This window comes from Chionomys nivalis, chromosome 3 (assembly GCF_950005125.1).
Source record: "Chionomys nivalis chromosome 3, mChiNiv1.1, whole genome shotgun sequence".
Lineage (NCBI taxonomy): Eukaryota > Metazoa > Chordata > Mammalia > Rodentia > Cricetidae > Chionomys > Chionomys nivalis.
In genome coordinates this window covers 2,426,679-2,453,467 of record NC_080088.1, presented here as the reverse complement: position 1 = coordinate 2,453,467, position 26,789 = coordinate 2,426,679, and the positions used below count along the sequence as shown (strand labels likewise).

Sequence of the window (26,789 nt, the reverse complement as noted above, 5' to 3'; positions counted from 1 at the left end):
GGCTGCGCCCGCCGGTCCGCCCTCCCGCCCGCCCGCACTCACCTGCGCCGCTCGGCGACACGGGCCAGCCGAGAGGTAGCGGGCGATGAGGAAGTACAGCTCTGCGGGGAGAAGACAGGGACGGTCAGCGGCGGCCGCGCGGCGCCGGGCGGAGGGGACGCGCGGCCGCGTCTTACCCGACTCGATGAGAGGCACCGGACGTCGGGCCGGCGAAGGCTCCGCCATGGCGGGGCGGACGAGGACGGGCGGGCGGGACCGAGCGAGCGAGCCGAGCGGAGCGTCTAGGCCGCGCCGAGGCCTGAGCGGACCGGCGGACCGCCCCCACCCCCCACCCCGACACAGCTCCTCAGGCGCGCGCCGCCGCCATGCCGTGCGCGCCGCCCGCCGACGCGTCCGCGGCAGGAAGTAGCTCGGGGCGAGGAGTCGGGCCGCGAAGTAGTCCCTCGGCGGGGAGCGGGCGGGCGCGCGCAGGCCGGGGCGCCCTGGCTCGGGAGGCGGGCCTCGTCTCCGCGTCCTGCGTGTCGGGAGCGTGCAGCGCGAGGGGGCGGCGGAGCCAACGAGGCCCTGCGTCCTTGGGGCGGGGCGAGGCGGGGGAGCGCGCGTGGCCCGGATCCCTGCGCGCGGTGAGGCGGCCTCCGGCCTTTGTGCGGCGGAGGCGAGCCGAGCCTAGCCTGTGCGGCGGAGGCGAGCCGAGCCTAGCCTGTGCGGGAGGCCGGCGGGGGTGGGGCGGGGGCGGAGACCGGGGAGGACGGTCACCTGGGCCCGGCCCGGAGACTCCGCGGCTGGGGAGGAGCTTGCGGGAGGACGGCCGGACCTGCGGAGCGTTAAGAGATGCTGTGCTGTGCGGATGACGGAGTCTGCGGGTTGGGGATGACTTGGCCGGTGGAAAGGGGGCAGGGACCGGGGGTGTCGATCCTGATGGGACCTGAAGTTGGGAGAGGTGGAAGAGTTCCAGACCATTCCCTAATTACCACGCCAGGCTCCTGACCTAACCGGATCTGTTTCACCATGGCCAGTGTGCGCTGACTTGAGCTCTGACGTAGAGGGGTGAACAGAACTAAACATGGCCATTGTTAAGATTTCTTAGGCCGCGAGCAGAAAAAGACTAGAGCCTGACCCCAATCGACCGGACTGTTGGTTCCAAAATAGCGAAGGATGTACGCTCTTCCCACGGGAAAGGCTGCAGTGACTCTTAACGGAGATGTTTGCATCCGTAAAGAGTCTGGGTGGTTTCGCCGGGGCTCTCCCCAGCTTAGGATGCAGCTACAGGGTACTGGGGGCAGGGGGGGGGGACTGCTGTCCTTCCTTCCTCTCTGCGACGACCCGCCGACCCATCAAGGTCATTTGTAGAAATTGTGTCTTGTGACCACGGCATTCTGTCAGCCAGCCATTCTCGTACCTACCCGCGAGCGAGCACAGCCTCCGCTACGCACGGAGGCAGAACTGTGTGTCCTTGTCACGCCCGGGCAGGATTCACGGCCTGGACCTTGGACTGGCTCCAACTATCAGGTGGTTGATCTTAAGCAAATCACTTAACCCCTGCGTCTCAAATGGCCTTGCCTGTAAATAGCAGCCAACAGTGTAACTACCTCCTAGCGTGAGGATTTAATGAGCTATTAGCGTTTCCAGCATCTGTCTTGACTTTCGTTGATTACATGGAATACTGAAAGTATATATGAATACATAGATGACCCGCACCTGTTTAGCGTACTGCTAACTCAACAAACACCAAGTGATAAGATAAAATGTTGGAACAGTGAACTCCAGTGTCCCCATCAGAACAATGTGGTGCTCTTTAGGGGAAATGTGAACTCTAATGATAAGCTTTAGGGCACCAGTTTAAAGAGCAACTTGCCTGAGGGAAAGGCAAGAAAGTTTCATTGTTCCAGGGACTTCGTGCTTATGACCCTGAAAACTGAAGAACTCAGGTTTCAGGCTGAGGACATCGCCCGCACCCCTGCACCACGTAAACCGAACACCAGATGGTCCCAGCTCAGGCAGACGTGAGAGGTTCAGAAATTGAAGGACATGCTTAGCTACACAGCAGCCTAGAAGACAGCCCCAGGATACAAGAGCTCCTTAAAAAACGAGTTTTGGCCGGGCGGTGGTGGCGCACGCCTTTAATCCCAGCACTTGGGAGGCAGAGGCAGGCGGATCTCTGTGAGTTCGAGACCAGCCTGGTCTACAGAGCTAGTTCCAGGACAGGTTCCAAAACCACAGAGAAACCCTGTCTCGAAAAACCAAAAAAAAACAAACAAAAAAAAAACAAAAAAAAAAAAAACGAGTTTTGTCTGAGTATCCTGGGTGTCTGGTAGGCAGAACCAGAAAGTTTCCACCTGAAATTGGGAGAACTAGAAAATTCCAATCAAGGAGAGATGGCAGTTTGAGACGAAGGTGCAGAAAAACATTACTTAGTAAACAAAAGGAGGATGCCCTGGAGCTGTAACCATAAGAAGGGATGAGGATGGGTGCAGCCCCGGAGAATCTCAGGTGGAACTTGGTGGCACCTTTGCCACCACCATTGATAAGGCATCCAAGCCGTAGTTAAACTGAGATAGGGACTAGAGACGTGGCTCAGTGGTTAAGAGCACTTGTTGCTCTTGCTGAGAACTCAGGTCAGATTTGGTCCCCACCACCCACATGTGTAACAAAGTTACACCATCTATCGCTCCAGCTCAGCTGATTTGCATTGTGCACATGTAGGCAAAACAGTCATTCACATAAACTGAAAAATTGTCAAAGATGCATAACTCTGGAACACCTTACATTCTGACTTTGCTTGCTGCCATACGAAGCTCCCAAGTGACAAAGATGGGGTTGGAGGAGACATTACAGGGACACTTTAAAATTTGTTTTCTATGTGTATACGTGTGAGAGTAAATGCTCGTGTGTGTGTGTGTAAAAAACCAAAGGAAGGCGTCAGATTCCCCAGAGCTGGAGTTACAGGCAGTTTTGAACCATGCCAAGTGGGTCCTGAACTTGGGTCCTCTGGAAGATCAAGTGTTCTTGACTATTGAGCCTTCCTTCCAGCTCCTTTTTTTTTCTTGTAATCCAGGCTGGCCTTTAACTCCTGATCCTCCTGCCTCTGCCTCCTTCAGCAAATCCTATCAGTCTGTGCCACCAGAACTGGCCCCTCCAGTTCCTTTAAATGTTAAGATTGACCACAGAGTTATGTATTTCATTTTGTGACAGTATCATAAAATAAAATGTAGTTCCCAAATGGATACAGGAGTGGTTTTCCCCCAAATGCTGGTCATTGTCTGGATAATAATTCTAATCTTGGGCAGGCAGCATGGTTACCCTACTGAGATCAGAGATGAGGACCTGAAAGTGGTGATGTAACTCAATGGTGGCGCATTTACCCTGTGATTGCTCACAGCACCCAGTGAAGAAGGGAGGGAGGATGGAACAGCCGTCAGAGTTGGCTCTTCCCTCACTCATGGGTCCTAGGGATCAAGTCAGACCATCAGGCTCAGCAGCAAGCAGCTTCACCCCTGAACCATACCTCACATGTGCACAGACACACACGGACTTCCTAACAGGCAGAATGTCATCCCCATTCAACTCAGATCAGAGCCCCTGATCATTCATAATACACCTGCAAGGAAGAAGGAGTGCACTGTTAGCCTGTAGTGCCAGAGAGAAACCTGTGGACAAGACAAAAACTGTGTGCTTCCAACACAAGTGAACATAAGCCGTGCTGGAATTACCCCAAATGCTTGGCTAGCCCTGGAGAAGTCCCGACAGCAGGCCATGCATAACGTCACCCATCTCCACTTTGAGATACATCTCGAAGCCCGTTCCTTTCCTAGGCAAACACACTGAGTTCAGACAACGGCACCAGCTGCACCAACTTTACAGAGGGGAAGCCAGAGAACTGGAGAACAACCCAAGGGCAGTCATGCCAGTGACTGGCAGGCAGGAAGCAAACAGGTGAGCCATCACCACCCTGACACAGTATCTCCCTCTACCACACAGGGAAGCTGGTCTGAAGAGCAAGCTCCATGAAGTCGCTCAGCCAGCACAAGCGATCGGAAAAATTGGAAAGACCGAGTGATAAATGCAAGCCTGTTGTCAGTTCTCCCGTACTAACAATGAGGAAGCTGAGGCAAGGGAGTTTAAGAATTTTCCTAAGGTGGGGGGGTGGTGGCTGGAAAGGTGGCTCAGCAGTTAAGAGCTTTAGCTGCTCTTCCAGAGGTCCTGAGTTCAATTCCCATCAATTCCCACTTGGTGGCTCACAACCATCTATAGTGAAGTCTGGCGCCCTCTTCTGGCCTGCAGGCATACATGCAGACAGAACACTGTGTACATAATAAAATAAGTAAATAAACACCTGACAACCTGAGTTCAATCAGAACTGCACCCTATACACACATACACACATTTTTAATTTCTCCAGGGCTTAAAAGAGTTAAGCAGTTATGAAAACCTGCTGTGCAATAATGAGGTGTTCTGGATTCAGATTCCAGCACCCACTTGACAAGCCAGATGTTATGCCCAAATCACAGAGTACCCAAAAAACCAACTAAGAGACCAAGTCCTATATGTAAAAGCAAAGAATCTTTATTATTCAAGTTTGAACTCAGACTCTCAGTGTGCCCCGAGCGCACTTGGGGTTGGGTTTTTATAGTAGCAAAGGTTGGGATGAGTGACTTCTAAGGTTCAGGACCCCTGATTGACTGATATTTGTCTAGGGGTGTCCTGGTGAAAAGCAATGGGTGTGTGCTGGCAGGTGATTCTATCTGCAATGGTTGGAATGTTAGGAATTTCCTTTTGAGGGTCTGTTCCTGGTGCCTGAGTGGTCTCAGTTTGTGGGCTTTCTTGGAACCTGGTACTGAGACTAGGGCTTCTATTGGGCTTGTCGTGGCTGGGTCCTACACTAGATATCCCAGCTCCAAAGGATCCAGGGGAATACATAAAGTCAGATATGGTGGTCCATGCCTATAATCCCAGCAACCAGGAGGTAGATAGAGAAAACCAGAAATTCAAGGGCATCCTTGGCTACATAGCATGGGATAAATGAGACTTTGTCTCAATTAAAAAACAGTGGAGGAGCTGGGCAGTAGTAGCACACACCTTTAATCCCAGCACTCAGGAGGCAGATCTCTGTGAGTTCGAGGCCAGCCTGGTCTACAGAGTGAGTTCCAGGACAGACTCCAAAGCTATACAGAGAAAAGAAAAAAAGAAAGAGAAAAAAAAGCCCACAAAAAACCAGTGGAGGTTTTTGAGTTGAGGTAGAGCACACGTTTAACCCCAGCAAGAAGCAGCAGACACATCTCTGGACTCAAGGTCAGTCTGGCTTCAGGACTGCTAAGGCTGCACAGAGAACCCCTGTCTTAAAATACACACACACATACACACACACACACACACCAAAACAAAAGTGGAGGCAAATCCGTCTGACCACAGAAACCGCACATGAGGTGTTGAGGAAATGAAGGTTCAGTGTGCCTACCATGTGTGAATTCAGCCTTAAACTTCCTTGCCCCTCCAACACCCAAAAAGACAAACAGTAGGTTAAGGTTGCTGCTACACATTGTAATCCCTCATACACACACACATAAAAAAAAACACTTAACATGTGACAATCAAAATTTCTAAAAGAGAGGACTTGGTTCAGTGTAGCATACCTGCATAGCACAAACAAGGCCTGGAATTCAATTCCCAGGACTCGCATAAACTAGGTATGATAACACATTCCTGAACTCCCGGAACTCAGGAAGTGGAGGCAGGAGGATTGATCAGAAGTTCAAAGTCTCTCTCAGCAGGTGAAAGTGTTTACCATGCAAGCCTGGAAACCCAAGTTCAAGCCTTGGATCCAGACCCAACAGTGAAAGAATCAACTCCTAAAAGTTGTCCTCTGGCCTCTGCAAATGGACCAGGCATAAGCACAGCCACATGTGTGCACACTGGCTGATTTAATTTTTAAAACAGAGTTTCTAGCTGGGCAGTGGGTGGCACGTGCCTTTAGTCCCAGCACTTGGGAGGCAGAGGCAGGTGGATCTCTTTGAGTTCAAAGCCATATCAGTCTACAGAGTGAGCTCCAGGACAGGCACCAAAGTTACACAGAAAAACAAAAAAAGAGTTTCTAGCTAGCCTGGACTCCCTCACAGAACTGTCTCAAAACCATAAAGGAGAAGTCAAATTTTGAAATACTGAAAATTGAGATAGGGAAGTCTGTAAGCAGGAAAGATCATACAAACAAAGTCCAGGTCTAATAATAGGCTAATGGAAATTAATTAGTTGGTTTGCAACAGAATCTCTCTATCGGGATCTTTTGCTGTTCGGAAACTCACTCTGCATATCAGGCTGTCCTCAAACCCACAGAGGCCCTGCCTCTGCCTCCTGAGTTCTGGGATTAAAGTCATGCACCACCACCTCAAGCAGAAATTGATGTTAATTTGATTTATTTTTGATTTTTCAGACAAGGTCTCACTTTTTATTTCTCACTGGCCTAGAGCTCCATATGTAGACCAGACTTGTCCTTAAACTCACAGAAATTCTCCTGCCTCTGCCTCTAGTGAAAGACCCCCAGAGCCGGGAGACTCTCAAGTATCGGGATAACACGACCCCCCCAGGAACTCACAAGAGACCATCCTTACTGCAATCACACGAAGTTTATTGACAGGACAGGAACCAGTGCACTGGGGCCGAAACTCATCTCCCATGCAGGGGTAGAGAGTTCGACCCTGAGTAGCTGGAAGAAGGGGGTATTTAAGGGAAGAAACCACAACCCAATAACCCAAAGGGGGTAGGGAGGGCATCATTGGAAAATTCTGAAAATACCAGTGATAATCACAAGGGGATTATAATCAAACTTTATGGTCAGCTCGTCCCTGGAACAGAGTCACTGAACCGGCTCACCTAGGCTTTTGGTTCTTCTCTCCCTGCTAGATTTCTTCGGCTCTACTCTTTCTGCTAGAGGAGTCTGAATTTATCTGGGCCTTTCACTAGGAGTGCCGAGATCAAAGGCATGCGCCAGTACACCTGGCTATATTAACTGAATTTAGGTTCCTATGGCAAGGGTTGGCAATGAACCCATAAAGTCCGTGGAGTTCTGAGGGTTGGGAAGTGGGAAGCTCCACACACAGAACCAAATCAGCGCCTGGAGGTGAAACCTGGCATCCAAACACCTCTATTGTTATTCAGTCCACAACTACTGCCTAGAAGGTCTTCTCCAAGCCTGTGGTTCATTGATGCAGCCTCCAGATTTCTATTGTAAATTCCTAGGGAATGGGAGTTATCGTATTAACAGATGTGCAGAAGATTTGAAACAATGGCAGTATCTGACATTTCTATAGCCCTGGATGGGTCTGGAACTCTCAAAGTAGCTCAGGCTGACCTTAAACTCACAAAGGTCTGTCTTCTTAGAGTAACCAAAAGCACCATTGCACCCTTCCAGATCTGTCGTGAGGCCCTGAGTTGCTCACAGACCTTGCCGCTCTCCCTGAAGCCCCTCATCCACCCACTGGAGGTATCATGTTTCCTGTCAAGTCTAACCAACCAGCTGTTCCTCCATGCTCCTTGTTCCTGCCTCCCTCAGTAAATTGTTTCCACATTCCTGCCTCTCCCTAGTTACTGGCTTCTGTCCCCATTTCGTCCCACATGTAGGCATTGACACATGCCTATCCCCAAGTCTTTGAAACCTCCTTCACAGCATTAAAACAAACACAGTGTGGTGGGATAAGACCTTGGGAATGGGGAGCGGGATCCAGAATGGGTCTGTGCTTGCACGTCAGAGCTGAATAAGCTCTCTGTGGGCGTGGTGCTTTTGGATGGTGCCAGAGATCAAACCCGGGGCTGCAAACGTGCCAAAGATCCGCTGTACCACTAAGCTGCAACCTCTTCTACTGTTGCCCATTTTTGACCAGTTGTTTAATATTGTTTATATTCATTGATGGAAACTTGCGTGTAATTTTCAGAGTCAGTCCCCTCCTTCCACCATGTGGGTCCCACCGATCAAACCCAAGCCATCAGTCTTGGCAGTGTTACAGATGAAGTAAAAATGCTGTAGGTTCCTGAGTGGCTGCAGCAGGCAGCAGGCCATGAGACCATGCTGCAGGTCCCCAAGCGGGTGGCAGGCAGTGGGCAGCAGGTCCGAAGAGTAGCCAGTCCCAGGCAGTGAAGTTCCCCAAGCAGCTGCAGTGGGCCATGAGAGGCAGTGAGTCCCACCAGGAGAGATAGATGGATGAGCATGCTACGAGACCACGCTGCAGATCTCCTAACGTCGACTGGTCCTGGGGTAGAGAGCCACAGGCGGCAGACGAGAGACAGAGACAGATAGAATAGGCACGCCATGCAGAGTGAGGTTGGATATTTATTTAGTGGGTTATAAAAGGGAAAGGGAGAAGGAGTAAGGGCAGAAGGGGAAAGAACAGAGAGAAACAAGGGGGGGGGAGTGGGGAGAATGGAGCGAGGCAGAAGTTGCCTCTTTGGGAGAGATGGAAAAATGAAGGGACTCAGGCTGGAAGCTGAAATCAGCTTGCCTCAGCGGGTGGGGGTGGGAGTGGGCGTGGCTTTCTCTTAAAGGGACAAAGTAGACCATTACAGGCAGCACAAGTCTTTACCAGCTGAGTCATCTCATTATCCCTGTTTAATGATCTCCAAATGAGACTAGCAACTGTCAATTATGTAATAACTTTTCTATCCTGGATACTTCTGATCCATCCACACACAGGTATAATATAGTGCTCATGATGTAGCTAGCTAGGCTATGTGTACAGAGTGAATGCCTATATGGGCATTAATCAATGCCCAGCTCATTCAGGAGGCTAACGCAGAATTGAGAGTCTGTGGCCAGCCATCCAAGGCTATATAGCAAGATCTTGTTTCAAAGCAAAGAAACCAATGAGAAAGCGAGCATTCAAAGTCCTTGCTACCACTGGGCGGTGGTGGCGCATGCCTTTAATCCCAGCACTCGGGAGGCAGAGGCAGGCGGATCTCTGGGAGTTCGAGGCCAGCCTGGTCTACAAGAGCTAGTTCCAGGTCAGGCTCCAAAGCTACAGAGAAACCCTGTCTCAAAAAACAAAAACAAAAAAGTCCTTGCTACCAACACTGAGAACTTGAGTTCAATCCCCAGGACCCACATGGTAAAAGGCAAGAACTGACTCCTGAAAATTGTCCTCTGACTTCTGCCACACACATACCATGGTAAACAGTCACACACACAAAATATTTTGAAATTTTAACAGCCTACTTTCAACACCATGCTCATGTATATAATTCCTTGGGATGGAACACATTTGTTAGAGTGCTTGTCCAGCATGCGTAGGCCCTGAGTCCATCTCCAGCACCCCATAAAATCAGGTGTGACAGGAAATGTCTGTAATCCCAGCAGGTGGCAGGAGGAGAGTCAAAGTTCAAAATCATCTTAATTCTGTCACAAAAATCAACCATCTAACTTACCAACATGTGGCCTCGAACTCACAGAGATCCACGTGTCCCTGACTTGTGAACACTGAGATTGAAGGTGTATTTGTCCATCACCTCTTGGCTGCCTCCAAGACTTAATCAGTCCTCAATACAATTGCATAAAATAAACTTTAAAAAAATAATGCTGGCATGTGGCAGAAAGAGTCCATATACTCAAATTAGGAGAAACTCTTATTTTTGAGTGTACATGTGATGAATGTGTCCATATACATGTGTTTGTGGAAATGTATCATCTCTGTGTGTGGAGACGAAAAGCCCAAGAGTTGACTGGGTATATTCCCCTATTTCTTGTTTTTGTTTTTTCAAGACAATGTTTCTCTGTGTAAAAGTCCTACCTGTCTTGGAACTCGTTCTGTAGGTCAGGCTGGCCTTGAACTCACAGAGATTTACCTGCCTCTGGCCCCAGAGTGCTGTTCTTTACCCTCCTTTTATTCCAGACAGGGTTTCTTACAGAACTCGATGAAAAAAAAAAAAGAAAAAAAAAAAGAGCTGGAGAGATGGCTCAGCGGTTAAGAGCATTGCCTGCTCTTCCAAAGGTCCTGAGTTCAATTCCCAGCAACCACATGGTGGCTCACAACCATCTGTAATGAGGTCTGGTGCCCTCTTCTGGCCACAGACAGAATGTTGTATATGTAATAAATAAAAAAAAATTAAAAAAAAAAAAAAAACCTCAATGCTGGCCTTTTCAGGCCCACTGACTGGCCCCAATCAACTTGTTTCTACATTTCCAAGGGGATTTCATGAGCCCCTGTCCCCCAAACCTATTCTCTCCATTTCCCTCTTTGGTTCCTCAGTCTTCAGAGGTCTCCCTGATTCTGAACTCCATCCCCGCACTGTCCATTTCCTGGAGTATAGCTGAACATGTTTCTTATTTCCTACAACTTCAAAATCAAATTCATTAGTTTTTTTTTTTTTTTTCTTTTGCTTGGGTTTTTTGTTTGGTTGTTTGGTTTGGTTTTTCCAGACAGGGTTTCTCTGTGTAGCCCTGGCTGTCCTGGAACTTACTCTGTAGATCAGGCTGGCCTCAAATTCGAAGTCTACCTGCTTCTGCCTCTGAGGGCTGGGATTAAAGGACATGTGCAGCCCGTTTCTTTAACCTTTCCCAACTCTACACTTTGGAAAGCTGTCAGCACATTGCAACTCAGACTCTCTTGCCCTCTGGGTTCTCTCCCGGATCATCCAGCAGGAAGCTAGTGTGGAAGTGGACAGGGAGGAGGAAAGAGGCAAAGGTTTCCTGCTCCCTTCCCACTTAGCTGCTGCTGATCACTCCTTTCCTGAGGGTTGCAGTTCGCATGGTGTGAGTAGCTGTCTCTGTAGAAGGAGCTGTGGGCCGGCCTGGGAGCTGCGGGCTGTGTTTCTTCCACCCCAGCTCCTGGTAACCTGGCTAATTCATGCCCCAAAATAACAACACACAAACTGTATTCTTTTAAACACTGCTTGGCCCATTATATCTAGCCTCTTCTTGGCTAACTCTCGCACCTGGACTAGCCCATTTCTAATTTATGTGTGTAGTACCCCAAGGTGCGCTTACCGGGAAGATTCTAACCTATGTCCATCCTGGGTAGGAGCTTCATCGCATCTGTTCTGGAGAAGAGCATTGGCATGGCATCTGGCTCTGTGAGGAGCTGCCCTGCATCTGAGCTCACTTCCTCTTCCTCCCAGCATTCTGTTCTGTTTACTCCACCCACCTATGTTCTAACCTATGAGGGCCAAGCAGTTTCTTTTTTAATTAACCAATGACCTTCCTCCATCATTTCCCCTTTTTCTGTTTAAACAAAAAAAGGCAGGCTTTAACTTTAACATAGCAAAATTACATATAACAAAACAGTTATCAAGTAAGAATTACAGTTACAGTATTTATATCTATTTTATCTTTTATCATAACAAAGGAAAACTATTAACTATAACTATCTATCTATTGTTCTACTCCACCAAAAACTCCAGAAGGATATAATATTACCTAAGTAAACAAGAAATAGGCAACTTCTAAAACTCTAGAAATGACAGAGACATCTCGCTGCCTGGACAGTCACCCAAAGTTCCTCTGTACCGTTGGGGCATCCATCTTCTGCCTACAGGTCCATAGTATCCAGAGACATTTTCATGAAGCAGGAACTTTCAAAGGCAGTTCAGTCACTATCTGCTGTGTCCTGCAGAATGTCTCGCAGACTCCTTCATGAATCAGGAACCCCGAAAGATCATCTCACCTTTAGGCAATTTCAGTAGTCCTCTCTCTGTGGGTTCTCTGTGTCCAGTTTATACAATAGTCCAGGCAAGAGCAGTTTCTTGCCCAAATGGCTATCAAACTCCATAAGGTGCCTCTTCGATGCCCATCTTCTTTCTTCTTGAAGTAGATTAGTGCTGCCAGGAGCAGACGTGTCTCATTGTCATAAAAAACCCTAAGTTATTAAAACATTAAATAGCATATTCCGTAGTCTTTGAAAGATATGAAGAATGTCTATCTAAAATATATCTATGTACATCTAGAAAATCTAACATGACTACAAACTTGACTATTATAGATAACTACTCATTAACAACTTATATACATAACATTTTTACATGAGCTATACAATCACAATACCTTAATCAATATCAGAAATACATATACATATAACAAAATTGACCTTACATTTAAATCACTAAAGCAAAATCCATATCAATGCAAATTATTCATACCTATATCATATCCCCCTTTAAATGTAAAAGAACATTTATAAACAATATTTGGGAATATGGACGTAGTTATTTCTCTCCAAACTGCTTCCTGCTGAATGGGGGCGCTGTTAATCAGATATTTCATGGTATAACCTGTGTGCTAGTTTCATCTCAGTCGTCAATTGAGTGAAGTAATTTTTTGAAGGTGTTCACAGCAACCTTTCAGGAGGGCGTGGTCTATCATACCATATTGGGATGGAAGCAATCCGCAGGGTGTCATCGTCTGTGAAGACAAAAGAAGAATCTCTTTTCCAAAGTATCATATCCTTAGATCCAAACTCTGAAGTCAAGGTATTTTTAAAATATCTGTCTTGGATTAGTTCAGCAGCATTTATGAACAAATATCTTTTAGCAGCTGTTGCTCCTTCCTCAGCATTCAAACAATTCAAACAGAGCATAATAGCATACAGTATCAAAATTCTCTGTGTATTTTCCATCTTTGTGCGCTTTATTTTAACCTCTATTTTGTTTATTTTTACTTTTATTTTATATATATTTGTCCTGGAATAACTCTGTTGACCAGGCTGTTCTTGAACTCTCAGAGATCCTTCTGTCTCTGCCTCCCAGGCATTGGGATTAAAGGCGTGTGCTACCACACCTTGAAGTCACAGAGACCAATCTCCCTCTGCCTCCCAAGTATTGGGATTAAAGGTGTGTACTACCACACCCAACTACTTTCTTCCTTCCTTTTTTTTTATTTTTAAAAACTTTAACTTTTAGCCTGCATATATTTTTAACACATTGTAAATCATTTAGAAGTTTTCTTTGTTTTTGACGCTCCGCTCTCTTTACTGTATCTCTCTCTGTTTTTCTGACCACATGAGTCTTTAATTTACCAAGCAGTATAGGTAGGATTAAAGCCGTGGCTTTGGCGGCTGGATCCAGCCCATTCCTTAGCTTTCTGCCATTCCAGCCTTGTGGCTGAAGTATCCGCCAGAGCCCTGTTCATCGCAACAACTCTACAATGTTTCAAGGTCCTTGCCAGCAAGCAAGCTGCAACAGTATTAAGCAACTCAAAAGCTCTGCAGTCAGGACCGCCTGCTTGAAAGTCAGAGTTTGCCCTGGCCGGAAGGCCCACAAAGCCGGCATTTTAAAACAGCACAACTTTTTTCCTGCTACGGCTGAAAACAAACAAGCATGCAGTCAGCTTTTATCAATACCAATTAAGTGTTTCATGGCAGGACCTCTTAATGAGCTGCAGGGTTTTGCAGCTAAAGCTGAGTCAGGAAGCCTCTCTTAGATAAGAGCGCTTGCTTGCCTCTAGCAGGCAGAGCAGACCCAAGAAATTGCTGTTACCAAGAAAACATGCTTTACTCTACTCTTTCCCAAGCTTTCTCAGGCTTTCTGTAGATTCAGTGCCCCATGTCTGGGCGCCATGTCTCCTCTGGCCCTTCGGGACTTTGGCTTCTCACCTGGGTCAGTTTTGATTGTTTGTTTTTGTTTTGGTTTGGTTTTTCGAGACAGGGTTTCTCTGGTTTTGGAGCCTGTCCTGGAACTAGCTCTTGTAGACCAGGCTGGTCTCGAACTCACAGAGATCCGCCTGCCTCTGCCTCCCGAGTGCTGGGATTAAAGGCGTGCGCCACCACCACCCGGGTCTGGGTCAGTTTTGAGAACCTGGGTGCAGCCTGCTCACCATTGCTGAGCAAAGGCTGCCCACACCCTCATCAGAAGCTTCCTTACTTCTCTTCAGTTGTGATCATGTAGACCTTGGTTCCTTCGAACTGTAACTCTGACAGTCGGGCTCCCTAAACAATGCCTGCAATGCCTGCGCCTATCCCCTGCAGCCACCAGAATGCATTCTGTCCTCTTCCAGGAACTTCCACGTGATCTGCAAGTTCTCTACTTGAAAGGAGCCACCCAGATCCCAAATAAAGCCTTTATACATAAAGATCCCTTCATAAGGCCTCCCTGAGTCACTTCCCTCTGGCTAAGCTCAAATAACCTTAGAATCACCTCCCCACACACCGAATGGCACTTGTGCAGTTAGTGTAAACCTCTGGCAGAGGACTCCTGGACGCTAAGCCCTTTCTTCGCACCAGGCTGCAAACTATCCACGCGCAGTCCTGCTTCAACCTCCAACAGACAGTTTCTTCCACCCGGTATCGACCTCAGCTCAGTCTGCCCCTCTCAGAATCCCTCGATGGGCAGAATTTTACCCAGGGGCCTCCCCTGCTTGTCTGGCCTCTCCCTGGTTCTGCTCTTCTGACCTCTATGTTGGTAGCAATAGAGGCACAACGCCGCCTTGGGGCCTTTCACTTGCTGTTCCTTGTTGTCTACTGGAATGTTCTTTCCCCAGGAAAGCCACCCGTAAAATGTCATATTTACAGTGAGATTTTCCCTAACACCCTTTCCGAGTCTGGAGAACTGGAGTTTCCTTTGGACCTGACAAAATGGATGCCAGGTAGTGAAAACATGAGCCATGCTCTCAGTCTTCACTCCAATCTCCAAAGACAAGCCGAAGGTGGTGGTGCGAGACTTTAGTCCCAGCAATTAGGGAAACAGAGGCGGCTGACGTCTGAGTTCAAGGCCAGCCTGGTCTACAGAGTGAGTTCCAGGACAGACAGAGATACACAGAGAAACCCTGTCTCAAAAAATAAACAACAACAACAAAAATCTCCAAAGACAGTCAGTCAGAACCTGTGGGCCACTAATATACCTGTGACCCTTCTCCTGGATCACGAAGCTGACCCTGCCCTGCAGGGGATGACAGTGCTGTCTGGAAACCCCTGGAGGGAGAGCATTTCAGAGCTGTGGGGATGGTCCACCAGGTCTTTGTGATTCTGGGGACTTGCAGAACCTCTGCCAGTCTCCTGAGGACACAGGGTCTCATCCTCAAGAGTTGACCTAGCCACTTAATGGCAGGTTTCCACTGAGCCCCACAGAAGAGAGAGCACACTGCTGGCCTCATTTCAGCCTCTTCTTCCAATGAGGCACAGCACTCTCTGCTCTTACGTTATCTTAAAGCAGGAGACCCACCAGGTGGTGGTAGCATTTACCTTTAATCACAGCCTTGGGAGGCAGAGGCAGGCAGATCTCTGTGAGTTCAAGGCCAGCCTGGTCTATGTAGAGAGTTCTAGGGCTACATAGACCCTGTTTTAAAAAAATGAAATAAAATAATAAGAATATTGGTCGTGGTATGAACTTAAGATGTTTTTCGACTCAAGGATGCAGAGTCGTGAGTCATGGAGATAGCCTAGTCAGCAAGGCCCTGACCATGTGAGACTTTGGACCCGAGAAACAGGCATGAGTAGGACAACCCAGGCTGGGAAGGGTCCTGGGGCTTGCCTACCTCCGCCTACCTCTACTGAAGGAGCTAAAGGCCAGTTTGTGAGACACAGCTAGCTGCCTGAGGAAAGACACTAAAGTTTACCTTTTGCCTCCCAGTGCACACACACAAGAAACCGGAGGCTCGGTCTTGTCGTCTTCACTGCCTGCCTCCCTAAAGGCCTGAAAGGCCTGAGGTGCAGGATGCACGTGATCAGTCCAAACTCTGTTTCCCGGTGATCGTAAGCTTCGGGCAGAGACTCAGCTCGACACAGTCAGGCAGCCTCCAAACACTAAATCCAGAGCAACCCAGGCCTGGCAAGGCTAAGCCAAAGGCCCGGCATCTGGACAGCAGATGTGAGCACACAAGACGTGTAGAGCCTGACTCTGCCCAGGCTGGGACAGAACTGGTTTCTCACAGAATTTACGAGAGCAGAGACCAGCTCATTGATAAGCCAGTGTAATAGTGGTTTTGTTTTTGTTTTGCTTTTTGCTCATTTGTTTGTTTTTCACGACAGGGTTTCTCAGTGTAGCTTTGCAGTCTGTCCTGAAACTAACTCACTCTATAGACCAGGCAGACTTTGAACTCACAGAAATCCACCTGCCTCTGTCTCCTGAGTACCGTGATTAAAGGCGTGTGCCACACATGTGCTGTGATTACAGCCAGGCCAGCAGCATCATGTTTAACACAGGTGGTGCCAGAATAAAGTTCACGAAAGCACGGGTAGCTAATTGTGGCAAGAGAGTATATTCCCAGGGCCAGTGAAGTGGTTCTGCAGAAGGAAGGGCTGTAGAATCCTGATACCTGAGTTCAGCATGGGACTCAGGATGGAAAGAGGAGCAGATTCACGCGGTTGTCCCCTGACCTCGACACATACCCGTGGAATGTTCGCGCACACACACACACACACAATTTTTGTTTACTATTTATTTACTTATGGGGTGTGTGTCACAGTACTTGTGTGGAGGTCGGGGACAGCAAGCAGGAGTTGGTTCCTTCCACTAAGTGGCTCTGGGGAATCAAACTCAGTCCATTAGGCTCAGAGGCAAGCATCTTCACCCATGCAACTGTCTTGCCAGCCACAAAATAAAGTTTTAAAAAAATGAAGTATGCTCATTATAATTTAGGGGATTAATTTTCATAAGAGATAAGAGATAAAATTTGCTAGAACAAGACTCAAAACGAGATTTGCCAAAACTCTGGCCTTGAGGTTACATGTTGTACTGGATAGAAAGTCTGAAGAGAGCAGGTTCTAGTAGGAGCTTGTTCTTTCCTATAAATAAACAGTTTGGGATCCCTGCCCCATGCTGGAAAAGATACAGCTTTACTTTGAACCAGATCTTGGTGCCCCGTGACCGATGCTATTTACTTAGTTTGGGAATTACTAAAAGATTTGTCAGCATTAAGAAAATTGACTTTCTATCAAAAAGTAGATACTAAGCCACCACTCCGAATTATCTACCATCTTACGGCCATAAAAGGTCTTCAGCTGCAAAGAGCACGTGAGAATTGACTAAAGCAGGAGGCTCAGCCTTCTGCCCACTTGCCTCAGGCTGATCCTCTCCAGAGCCCTGACTGCAGTGAGCACTCCCAGGGGTGGGAGAGCGAGAGAGCGAGCCAGTGTCCTTGTTTTCTGTTTCTTTTCCTTATTTCTTTATGTCTCCTTCCTGCCTCTCTGGGTCTGTCTGTCTCCTCCCCCTTCTCTCATTCTCTCTCTTGTCTCTCTCCCTCTCTCCATCACCCGTCCGTCTAGTCTTGGGAGTCTGTAACTCCATGTCCACGTCATCACATGTTCCTTCTTCGGAGTTTTAGTCATTTTCCAACAAGTACAAAACATCCCATCTTTTTTAGAACACATCTGTGGCTAAAATTCCTTCCCCTGGGGTGGGATAAACAATATCTAACGCTCCTTCCAAGGTCCCAGCGACAAACCAAAGCATGATTCTACTGAGGTTCACTCTGGAAACCAAACGAGTTTCCTTCCGGAATGCAGACGAAGGGTTACCTACGTGACAGGGACTGGTAGGTACTTCTCCCCCAAAAGGCCACACTGGAAACTTGTTACCCAGCAGTGATAATGGCTTCTCCAAGACAAATAGATGAAGCTCTCTCCCCTGGATAGAGCAGCATTCAGCAGGTGGCTGGATCCTCAGGTGGGAATCCTGTGACCGCCCCCCTCACCCCTCCATGAAAGGATATAAGCAATCATCAAGCCCAGCTGGGATAATCTTTTGCCAGCAGGCACGGCTGAACGCCCATGATGGCAGTTGTTTGACTTGGAGTTAAAAACCCTTGTTTTCAAGGGTGGTGGGAGAAATCCCCCAGTCTCAATAATTCAGGCCAACAGATGCAATCAGCAAGAGGTGTCTTTATTGACTACACAGGCGCCTGTGGATGCTGCAGCAACTAAGTTACAATTAAGTTACTGAGCATGCCAGGCTGATGGCACATCATGTATTTATAAGGATTTTGGAGTTACATAAGAGGCTTGTCTAGCAACAGCATTTCATTGGTTCTCAAATTGGCGGGCTTAGCTCACCCTGGGGACGGCCCTATGTCTATTCCCTAATTTCCCCGAAAAACCCTGTAGCAGGTTGACAATTTAGATAGGATGTCTTGGAGGGGGTGGAGTAGTCCCGAAAAACCACAAAGCTAGATAGAGCACTCTGCAGCAAGTTCGACAGTTTAGATAGACTGCCTTGGGGGCGGAGGATTCCCTCTCCTTAGCCTAGTCAGTGAGTCTGCAACCCATAGACACCCAGTTTTAGCATCGGCTGAGCTGAGGGGATTTCAGCAAAGTTTAACATAGTACATGGGCATGGGGGTCTTTCAAGTATGGGGGTCTTTCAGGAGGACAGTCATAAACAGCAGCATCTCATGGTGTAGGGGCTTCAATATGGCAGGTTTTACATGCCATGTCACTAAAGAGACATCAGGGATTAAAAAAGCCCTTATAGTTTCTATATGTTTATGCAGTCACCGTCCGGGTTTTTGTTGTTTGTTCATGTTAATTAAATGTTATTTAGTTAAATAACGCTTATTATTGGGAACACAGGAGCATATGAGGAGGTCGGAGGACAATTTTGTGGGGTCATTTCTCATCTTTTTTTGGTTTCTGGTATTAAACTGGTGATCAGACATGACAGAACACACTTTCACCAACCGAGGCATCTAATGGCCCCTAATTTTGTTGTTGTTTCTGGGGGTTTTGTTTTGTTTGTTTTTGTTTTTGTTTTTTCCCAAGACAGGGTTCCTTTGTAACAAACAGCCTTGACTCCTGGAACTCACTCTGTAGACCAGGCTGGCCTCGAACTCACAGAGATCTACCTGCCTCTGCCTCCTGAGTGCTGAGATTAAAGGCCTGCACCGCCAACCCCAGCCCTAATTTCTTTTTCTTTTTCTAAATAAGTTGTGACTTATATTGGTAATTAGTTCAACCATAGTAAGTGGATTGCTAGGTGTCAAGCACTTGAGCTTATGAGACAACACAGGCTGGTTCAGCCTCTACAGTCGTTTTTCTGTTGATGCTGGGATGTAAGTCCCCAGGGCAGGCAGTTGGGAATGGAGGGAGCATCATCGGTCACAGACACCTACAGGTCCTGAAATCAGTCTCTCTGCTTCTGGCTTTGAGAATGTCAGTGTCTCTCCTGGCCTGGAAGCTCTCTCTACCCACGCCTCAGGAAAATCCCGGAGAAGCAGCCATTTCAGAACAGTTTCTGGCCAGCTGGGATGCAGAAGTGACCCTCGACCAAATAGCCACGAACTTGCACACCGTCACTGCCTAGATGCCCTGCCCAGGGCTGTGGAGTGCCAAGTGTCGTTCTGGTCGGTCTGGTGTGAGGTGCACATCGTCACCCTCTGTGACTACCCCACATATGCAAGAGAATTTTAGGAACTAGCCTCAGCTCCTGGGGACGAGGTCACCTGCTTGTGCCCCGACTAGCCGTGGCACCTCCCTTCATTTCACCTCAAAAATGTAACTGATGATAGCTACCCATAAATACCCACGAGAGTTACATGAAATATGTCCTGGCTGCTGTGTCTAGGGCTTACCAAATGTTGGCCTTCCATGCACGCACTACCTTGCCCTGCTGAGTTAATCATTTGATCTCTTTATTAAATTAGAGGCTCAAAGAATCTGCTGTTTGGCTTAAACTCATAAAAATTACCTCTTTGAAATGTTGATAATGATTATATGTAAGCCAGGCTCTGTAGTATATGTCTGAAGTAATGCTAACATTGGGAAATGTCAAGACCCCAGTCTCAAAAATTAAAAATTACTCATGTAAATTTAAAAAGAGCAATAAAGTTAGAGTCTTTTATCCAATTCTATAGAGATAACCCTTACCAGATATGCATATTTTTCATATAAATATTTTAATTATCTTATTACACAGTGTATTTATATCCATATACTGAATGTGTACAATCATATGCAACTATTTACAGAAACAGCATCATAGATAAAAACAGAATACACAAAGCAATGTGTAGCATCATATCACACACAGAGGGTTACTTCAGTGCTAGAGAACCTTATATAAATGAATCTGTGCAAGAGCTTCCCTGTCAATGTCCATTTGTTGGCACACATCAAGGTTCACTGGTATCTCTTCCACCCAGGAGGACAGCTGCATATTAGTCTTAAGACCTAAGAGAGAATCTTGGAGACTTGGTACTGTCACTAACAGCGAGCCTTGTTTCCTGACATTATGGATGATGTAATCCCAGGCACTGGCCTGCTTAGCCTCAGTAAGAAAATACTCGAAGACGTTATTCATTACAATGACATCAGCACTCTGCAGAAGCGGACCTTGGGTACAGATGTCCGCATGAAGCACCTTTATTCTGTCGCTGAACTGGTATTTTTCGATGATCATTTCCTGCAACTGGCAAAAGTCTCCGTTCAGCTCTACTCCGCAGATCTGCGCTGCTGAGCTGTAAAGGTAGCCCCCGTAAAGCACTGGGCCAAGTCTGGAGCCAATGTCAACCAAGACCTTTCCCGACAGGTCCGGCAGTACGTGATGATAGAGGAACTTCAGCTCCACGAGTGAGAAGGAATGGGAAATAAAGCCCAAAGGCGCCGTTCGGTGCGAGCCACACACGCTACAGTAGTGTCTGCTCGTCTGTCCGTCCTCACATAATGAATCAATAAAGTCTTCATCATAAAGGAATGCATCAACATGAACCGTGGGTTCTGGCTGCTGTCGTAATTTTTGGAGGGCTCTCTTCCGAGCAAAGCATCGCCTCTAGGGGCAAACAGCCCCGAAGGTCATCGGCTATGTTTTTCAACACAACATCATTATTATCTTGAGTGAATTCGTCAAAATCCCGAGTAGTTCTCATCCAGTGGAGCAGTGCCGGGACATCTGCTGGAGCCGTGGTCCGGAGCAGCTGAAGCAGAGCTCGACAAGCAGAGCGAAAGTCCATGCTGCAGCCTGCAAGCACAACGGAAACGTTTGCACTGAGCACGTGCAGCCAGACCCCGCCCTCCCAGATATGCATATTTTATCCAATTCTGTAGAAGGAAAGTTTCCCATCACAGGTTCAGATATGCATTTTTTTTTACGTTTTTTAGCATTTTATTTTTATTTTTGTGGAACAATGTTTTGCCTACATTTAAAAGTGTACACTATGAGATGGGCAGTGGTGGCACACGCCTCTGATCCCAGCACTTGGGGAAGCAGAGGCAAGTGGACTCTGTGAGTTCAAGGCCAGTCTGGTCTACAGACTGAGTTCCAAGACACCCACGGCTACACAGAGAAACCCTGTCTAGAAAAAAAGAAAGAACACTATGTATGTGCTGAGAACCAAGCCTGAGTCCACGGCTATCCAGCTTCTTTTAGATTTTTGAGAAAGAGCTTCTCTCTCTCTCTCTCTCTCTCTCTCTCTGGTTTTTCAAGACAAGATTTCTCCGTGTATCCCTGGCTGTCCTGAAACTAGCTCTGTAGACGAGGCTGGCCTCGAACTCACAGAAATCCACCTGCCTCCGCCTCCCGAATGCTTGGATTAATGGCTTGTGCCACCACCACCGGACCAGAGTGGCTTCTTAATGAGAAAAAAAAAAAGGAGAAGAAATAAAAGGAAGACATTACTGCTCCTAAGGGCTGAGGTTTTCATTATAGATACAAGGGAGAATACAGGCAGAGGCAGAGACATCCGGGAGAGTCTAGAGCAGACATGACCAGACAACTGAGCCATGCCATGTGAGGAGACGTGTTATGGCAAAATGCTGCAGGTCCCCGAGTGGTGGCAACGAGACATGAGGCCACGAGACCACACCCAGGCACGGAGCCGCAGGGCGAGTGAAAGACAGAGGCGGGTAGGCACGCCATGCAGAGACAGTGGGTGTTTATTTAGTGGATTATGGAGGGGAAAGGGAAAGCGGGGAAGGGGATAAGTGAGTAGAGCAGAAAGAGAGGCAGAGAGAGAGAGACAGAGACAGAGAGAGAGAAAACAGAGAGAGGGGGAGGAGGGAGGGAGGGAGAAAGGGAGGGAAGGAGAAGAGGGTTGGGAGAAGGGAGAGAGACAAAAAGGAAGGGGCTCAGGCTGGAAGCAGAAGGAAGATCTGCTTCCCAAAAGGGGCCAAAAAGGGCCATGTAACCAAAATGGTTGGGTTATATTTAGAAATCAAAGAAGCTGGGGAAAGGAAAAGCCCAGCCCAGTCACTGGGCTGGAGAGTTAGGACCATGGTAACTATGCAGCCTGTGTAGACAGGGCTTACGAAGGGAGGATCAGGTTCATCTTGCTTTTTTTGTCAGACCCATGTCAGTCGCCATTCCATCGCAGCAGCACGGTCTCTGAGATGCTGCGCTCTCGAGGAGGAAGGCTCATGTGAGTTCACAGTTTCAGCCCCTGGTCCCAAGCTCTGCTCCAGAGGATCCAAGAGGAAACGCTCCCCTCAAGGAAGCAAAGACAGACAGGAAAGAGTTTGGGAGTAGCATAAAGACCCAGAGACAGATATTGAGGTTCAAGCTGAAGATCAGAAAAGCAAAACAGCCAGCCACTAGAAAGGCCTTTTACCTCTACCAAATCTGCAGACCGAAGGGCGAGATACTGTCTCCACGAATTCTCAGACTCCACACTCCGCTGAATTCCTGTCGCCTCCCCTTTATACTCCTCTCTCTGCCCAGCCTTATCACTCCTGTCTCCACCTCCCTATTGCTTAGGATTAAAGGTGTGTAATCCCAAAGCTGGGGTCACCTTTGTGTGAGCTCTGTTTCTCATTTAGATTCAATCTTGTGTGGCCCAGGGTGACCTTGAACTCACAGAGATCCCTCGGCCTCTGTTTCCTGAGAACTGGGATTAAAGGTGTGGCCTGTATGGCTAACTAGTGTGGCTAACTAGTGTGGCTGTTTTACCCTCTGATCTTCAGGCAAGCTTTATTTATTAAAGGACAAATAATATACCATTATTCTTGGGTTCCTCAGAGACATTTCCTCCATGACCTGACATTCCTCCAGGCACGTCTTCCTAAAAACATTGCTGCACCCTGGTGACGGATCCTTGACATGTGCCTTCTGGGACATTTACCAAACCTCAACTTCTAATGCGTTCATTCACTCTTTATTTCTTATTTTCCTTTCTTTCTTTCTTCCTTTCTTTCTTTCTTTCTTTCTTTCTTTCTTTCTTTCTTTCTTTCTTTCTTTTTTTAGGTTGAAAAGTCAGTAGACTCTTTATTGCTTCTGGGGTGTAGGGCTGAGGAGCTCTTGGTGGGACGGGTCCGTTTCCTCTTCACCACCACAGGCTTCTGGCTTCGTAGGATGGCACTGGCCCTGCAGATGGCCACCATGCACAGATTGGGGCGGTACTTGTTCTTTCGGATCATGTGCCTGATGCTGCTCAGGGTGGCCCGTGCATTCTTGTAGATGGTGGTCCTTACATAAGAAGTAGCTGGTTTAGCCGGGCGGTGGTGGCACACACCTTTAATCCCAGCACTCGGGAGGCAGAGTCAGGCGGATCTCTGTGAGTTTGAGACCAGCCTGGTCTACAAGAGCTAGTTCCAGGACAGGCTCCAAAATCACAGAGAAACCCTGTCTCGAAAAACCAAAAAAAAAAAAAAAAAGAGGAATAAGCAGACGTATAGCACCCAACCCAATAATCTAAAAGCTCACAACTCCTTCCGCTACAACGGGCTGATTCACTGCAAGACAGTGAGAGTGGAGCCTACGGCCAGCGGAAAAGGGGTCCTCGTGGTGGTCATGAAATGCAGATCCGGTCAGCGCAAACCAGCTACTTCTTCTTCTTCTTTTTCTTTTTTTTTCTTTTTTTTTGGTTTTTCGAGACAGGGTTGCTTATTCCTCTTGATCAGGAAACTGGAGCAGTTCTGAACGACCATCCATTGCAGATGCGCAGACATGGCGGCGTCTCTTCTCCTATGGTGGACAGAGACGGAAAGAGCTCTTATTTTTCTTTTTGAGACAGGATCTTTCACTGTAGTTTCAAACTTCTGTCCCCTTCTGCCTTAGCTTCAGGAGTGCCAAGGTTACAAGCTTGAGCCACCACATCCAGCAACTTAAGCATTTTGGATAAGTCCTCCCCTGTCAATAGGCTTTCTTGGACTGCCAACCACCAAATCATGACATGGAGACTTATTATTAATTATGAATGCTTAGTCTTAACTTAGGCTTGTTCCTAGCTAGCTTTTTTTTTTTAACTTAGCTCATTTCTGTTTATCTGTGTGCTGTCCCTGGGCTCGTTTACAGCTGCTAAAAGATACTTGTTTATAAATGCTGCCGAATTAACCCAAGATAGGTATTTTAAAAATGCCTTGACTTCAAAATTGAAGTCAAAAGGTATGTTACTTTGAAGAAGAGGTTTTGCTTTTGTTTCCACAGGAAATGAGAGGCTGTGTATTCATTCCAGGTTAAGAAAAATTAAGTTTGATCAAGGAAGACCCCCTGAGAAATCTCCGATAGGAGTGGATGGCCCAGATGTCTGAGTTCTACATCTAGAACAGATTCAAGACTGCTGCCTGAGATGATCAAGCCTCACAGAATTTTCCAGTCAGGATTTGACCATAATTCTAAATTTTCTTTAGGTCCCTGTAAGATTATCAGTGCCCCCAATCAACAGGAAGTAGCCTGGAAAACTATGCCCATATTCCCCCAAAAATGGACTATGGATATTTTCCTTTGTTTAGAGTGTTGGTTACAAGTTATTATGGATAATGGCCATGAGAAAAGCTAAACAAAGAATATTAGATTTAGAGTTCTTTTTTGAAAAAAAGGGAGGGAGTGCTGTGGGACAAAGGTCTTTATCCTGTCACTTGTATTATTTTCAATAAAATGCTGACTGCCCAGTAGCCAGGCAGGAAGTATAGGCAGGTCGACCAGGCAGGAAGTAGAGGCAGGGCAATGAGAATTCTGGGAAGAGGAAGGATTCAGTCTGCATTCATGACCGAGTCATAGAAAAAACAAGACAGCAAGATATGTCTGCCTCACCTAAAAAGATACCAAGCCATGTGGCTAACACAGACAAGAATTATAAGCTAGTATAAGTTATAAGAGTTAATAAGAAGCCTGAGATACTAGGCCAATCAGTTTATAATTAATGTAGACTTCTCTGATTTCTTTGGGACTTAACAACTGCTGGAACCAGCAGGGCAGAAAATTCAGTCAACAATCCAGTTCTTTTGTATTTGGCAATTCCAGAAAGAAAAAAAAAAACTCCATTATTTATCCTTTCTTGGTAAATCCAAAGTTCTGTACCGAATTTACCTTCTATCATACCTAAGGAAATCTGTAACTCTAACTATCTAGTCTTCAACTCCATCAAGATTGTAGAAGAATTAGCTGGGCGGCGGTGGCGCACACCTTTAATCCCAGCACTTGGGAAGCAGAGGCAGGAGGATCTCTGTGAGTTCGAGACCAGCCTGGTCTACAAGAGCTAGTTCCAGGACAGGAACCAAAAGCTACGGAGAAACCCTGTCTCAAAAATCCAAAAAAAGAAAAAAAGAAAAAAAAAAGATTGTAGAAGGATTATAATATTATCTAAGTAAACAGGAAGTACAGTGCAAACTACTTTCAAAACTATAGAAACTATAGAGACATCTGAATGCCTGAACTCACCCAAAGTTTCTCTGCACCATTGGGCATCCATCTTTGGCATATAAACCTAGAATATCTGGTAGACTTTTCTTTTTAAAAAAAGATTTATTAGCCAGACAGTGGTGGCTCACGCCTTTAATCCCAGCACTTGGGAAGCAGAGGCAGGAGGATCTCTGTGAGTTCGAGACCAGCCTGGTCTACAAGAGCTAGTTCCAGGACAGGCTGCAAAACCACAGAGAAACCCTGTCTCAAACAAACAAACAAACAAAAAAAAGCTTTATTTATCTATTACATGTGCATTGGTGTTTTGCCTCCATGTCTGTCTGTATGAGGGTGTTGGATCCTCTGGAACTGGAGTTATAGACGGTTGTGAGCTGACATATGGGACTTGAACCCGGGTTCTCTGGAAGAACAACCAGTGCTCTTAACTGCTCAACCAACTCTCCCCATTTGGAGGACTTTTCTATGAAACAGGAATTTTGAAGGACTAGCCTGCCTTGTCTTGGCAAAGTTCAGCTGTCACTTTCCTGTGTATCCTACAGAATGTCTGGCAGACTTTCCTATGAAACAAGGATTTTGAAGGATTGTTCCATCTTGTCTTGGTAATGTTTGGCAGTTGTTGTTCTAGGTATTCTGTACATCCAGTTTGGGTGGTATACTGTCATCAATCGAGGCAAAAACAGTACTTTGTCAAAATGGCTAGGTTTGCCACAATGAAAGCAAGCTCCATATGGAGGTTCTTTGATATCCATCATCCTTTTGTGAAGTAGATTGGTGTCTGCCAGGAGCAGATGTATCTCACTGTCACGAAAGCCTGAGGCTACTAAACATCTTAAATGTTATATTGTGCAGGTCTCTGAAGCATCTGAAGATCACCTGTCCCTCTAAAATAGATGTTTAACCTTGAAAGTGTACCTAATATGACTACAAGTTCGATTATTATAGATGACTAACTACTAACCTGCATTTCTTAATGATACACGACATTTTTAGGGGAGCTGCATAGGTTTCCATGCACAGGGATCAGCACATCCATCCCCTGTCTTGTAGTTTTTCTTGGTTTATCTCTTTATGCCCATAGCCAAGATTTTCAGGAGGTCTCCTTTGGTCAATCTTGTTCTTTATAAAACTTGAAGGAATCCACAGCCTTTCATTTCCTGAGGAAACAAAAGCATAACCTCTTTCCCAGTGCAATACATTTTAAGTTAAGACATCCCTGCTGCCTTTAATCCCAGCACTTGAGAGGCAGAGGCAGGTGGATCTCTGTGAGTTCAAGGCCAGCCTGGTATACAAGAGCTAGTTCGAGGACAGGCTCCAAACCTACA

General features: G+C 46.9%; 1 protein-coding gene and 1 pseudogene across 1 annotated transcript in view; both read right to left on the bottom strand.

Annotated features, from left to right (window-relative positions):
• Brwd1 (bromodomain and WD repeat domain containing 1) overlaps positions 1-519 on the bottom strand; it is an 84,128-nt gene extending 83,609 nt beyond the window's left edge. The window contains exons 1-2 of the mRNA XM_057766191.1: positions 177-519; positions 43-101 (exon numbers count right to left, since the gene is read on the bottom strand). Of these exons, the coding sequence (XP_057622174.1) occupies positions 43-101; positions 177-225 (108 nt within the window). The 5' untranslated portion in view covers positions 226-519. The remainder of the gene's footprint in view (positions 1-42; positions 102-176) is intronic.
• Positions 520-19,941: 19,422 nt separating this feature from the next.
• Positions 19,942-20,845, bottom strand: LOC130870760 (uncharacterized; annotated as a pseudogene).
• Positions 20,846-26,789: the final 5,944 nt, after the last annotated feature.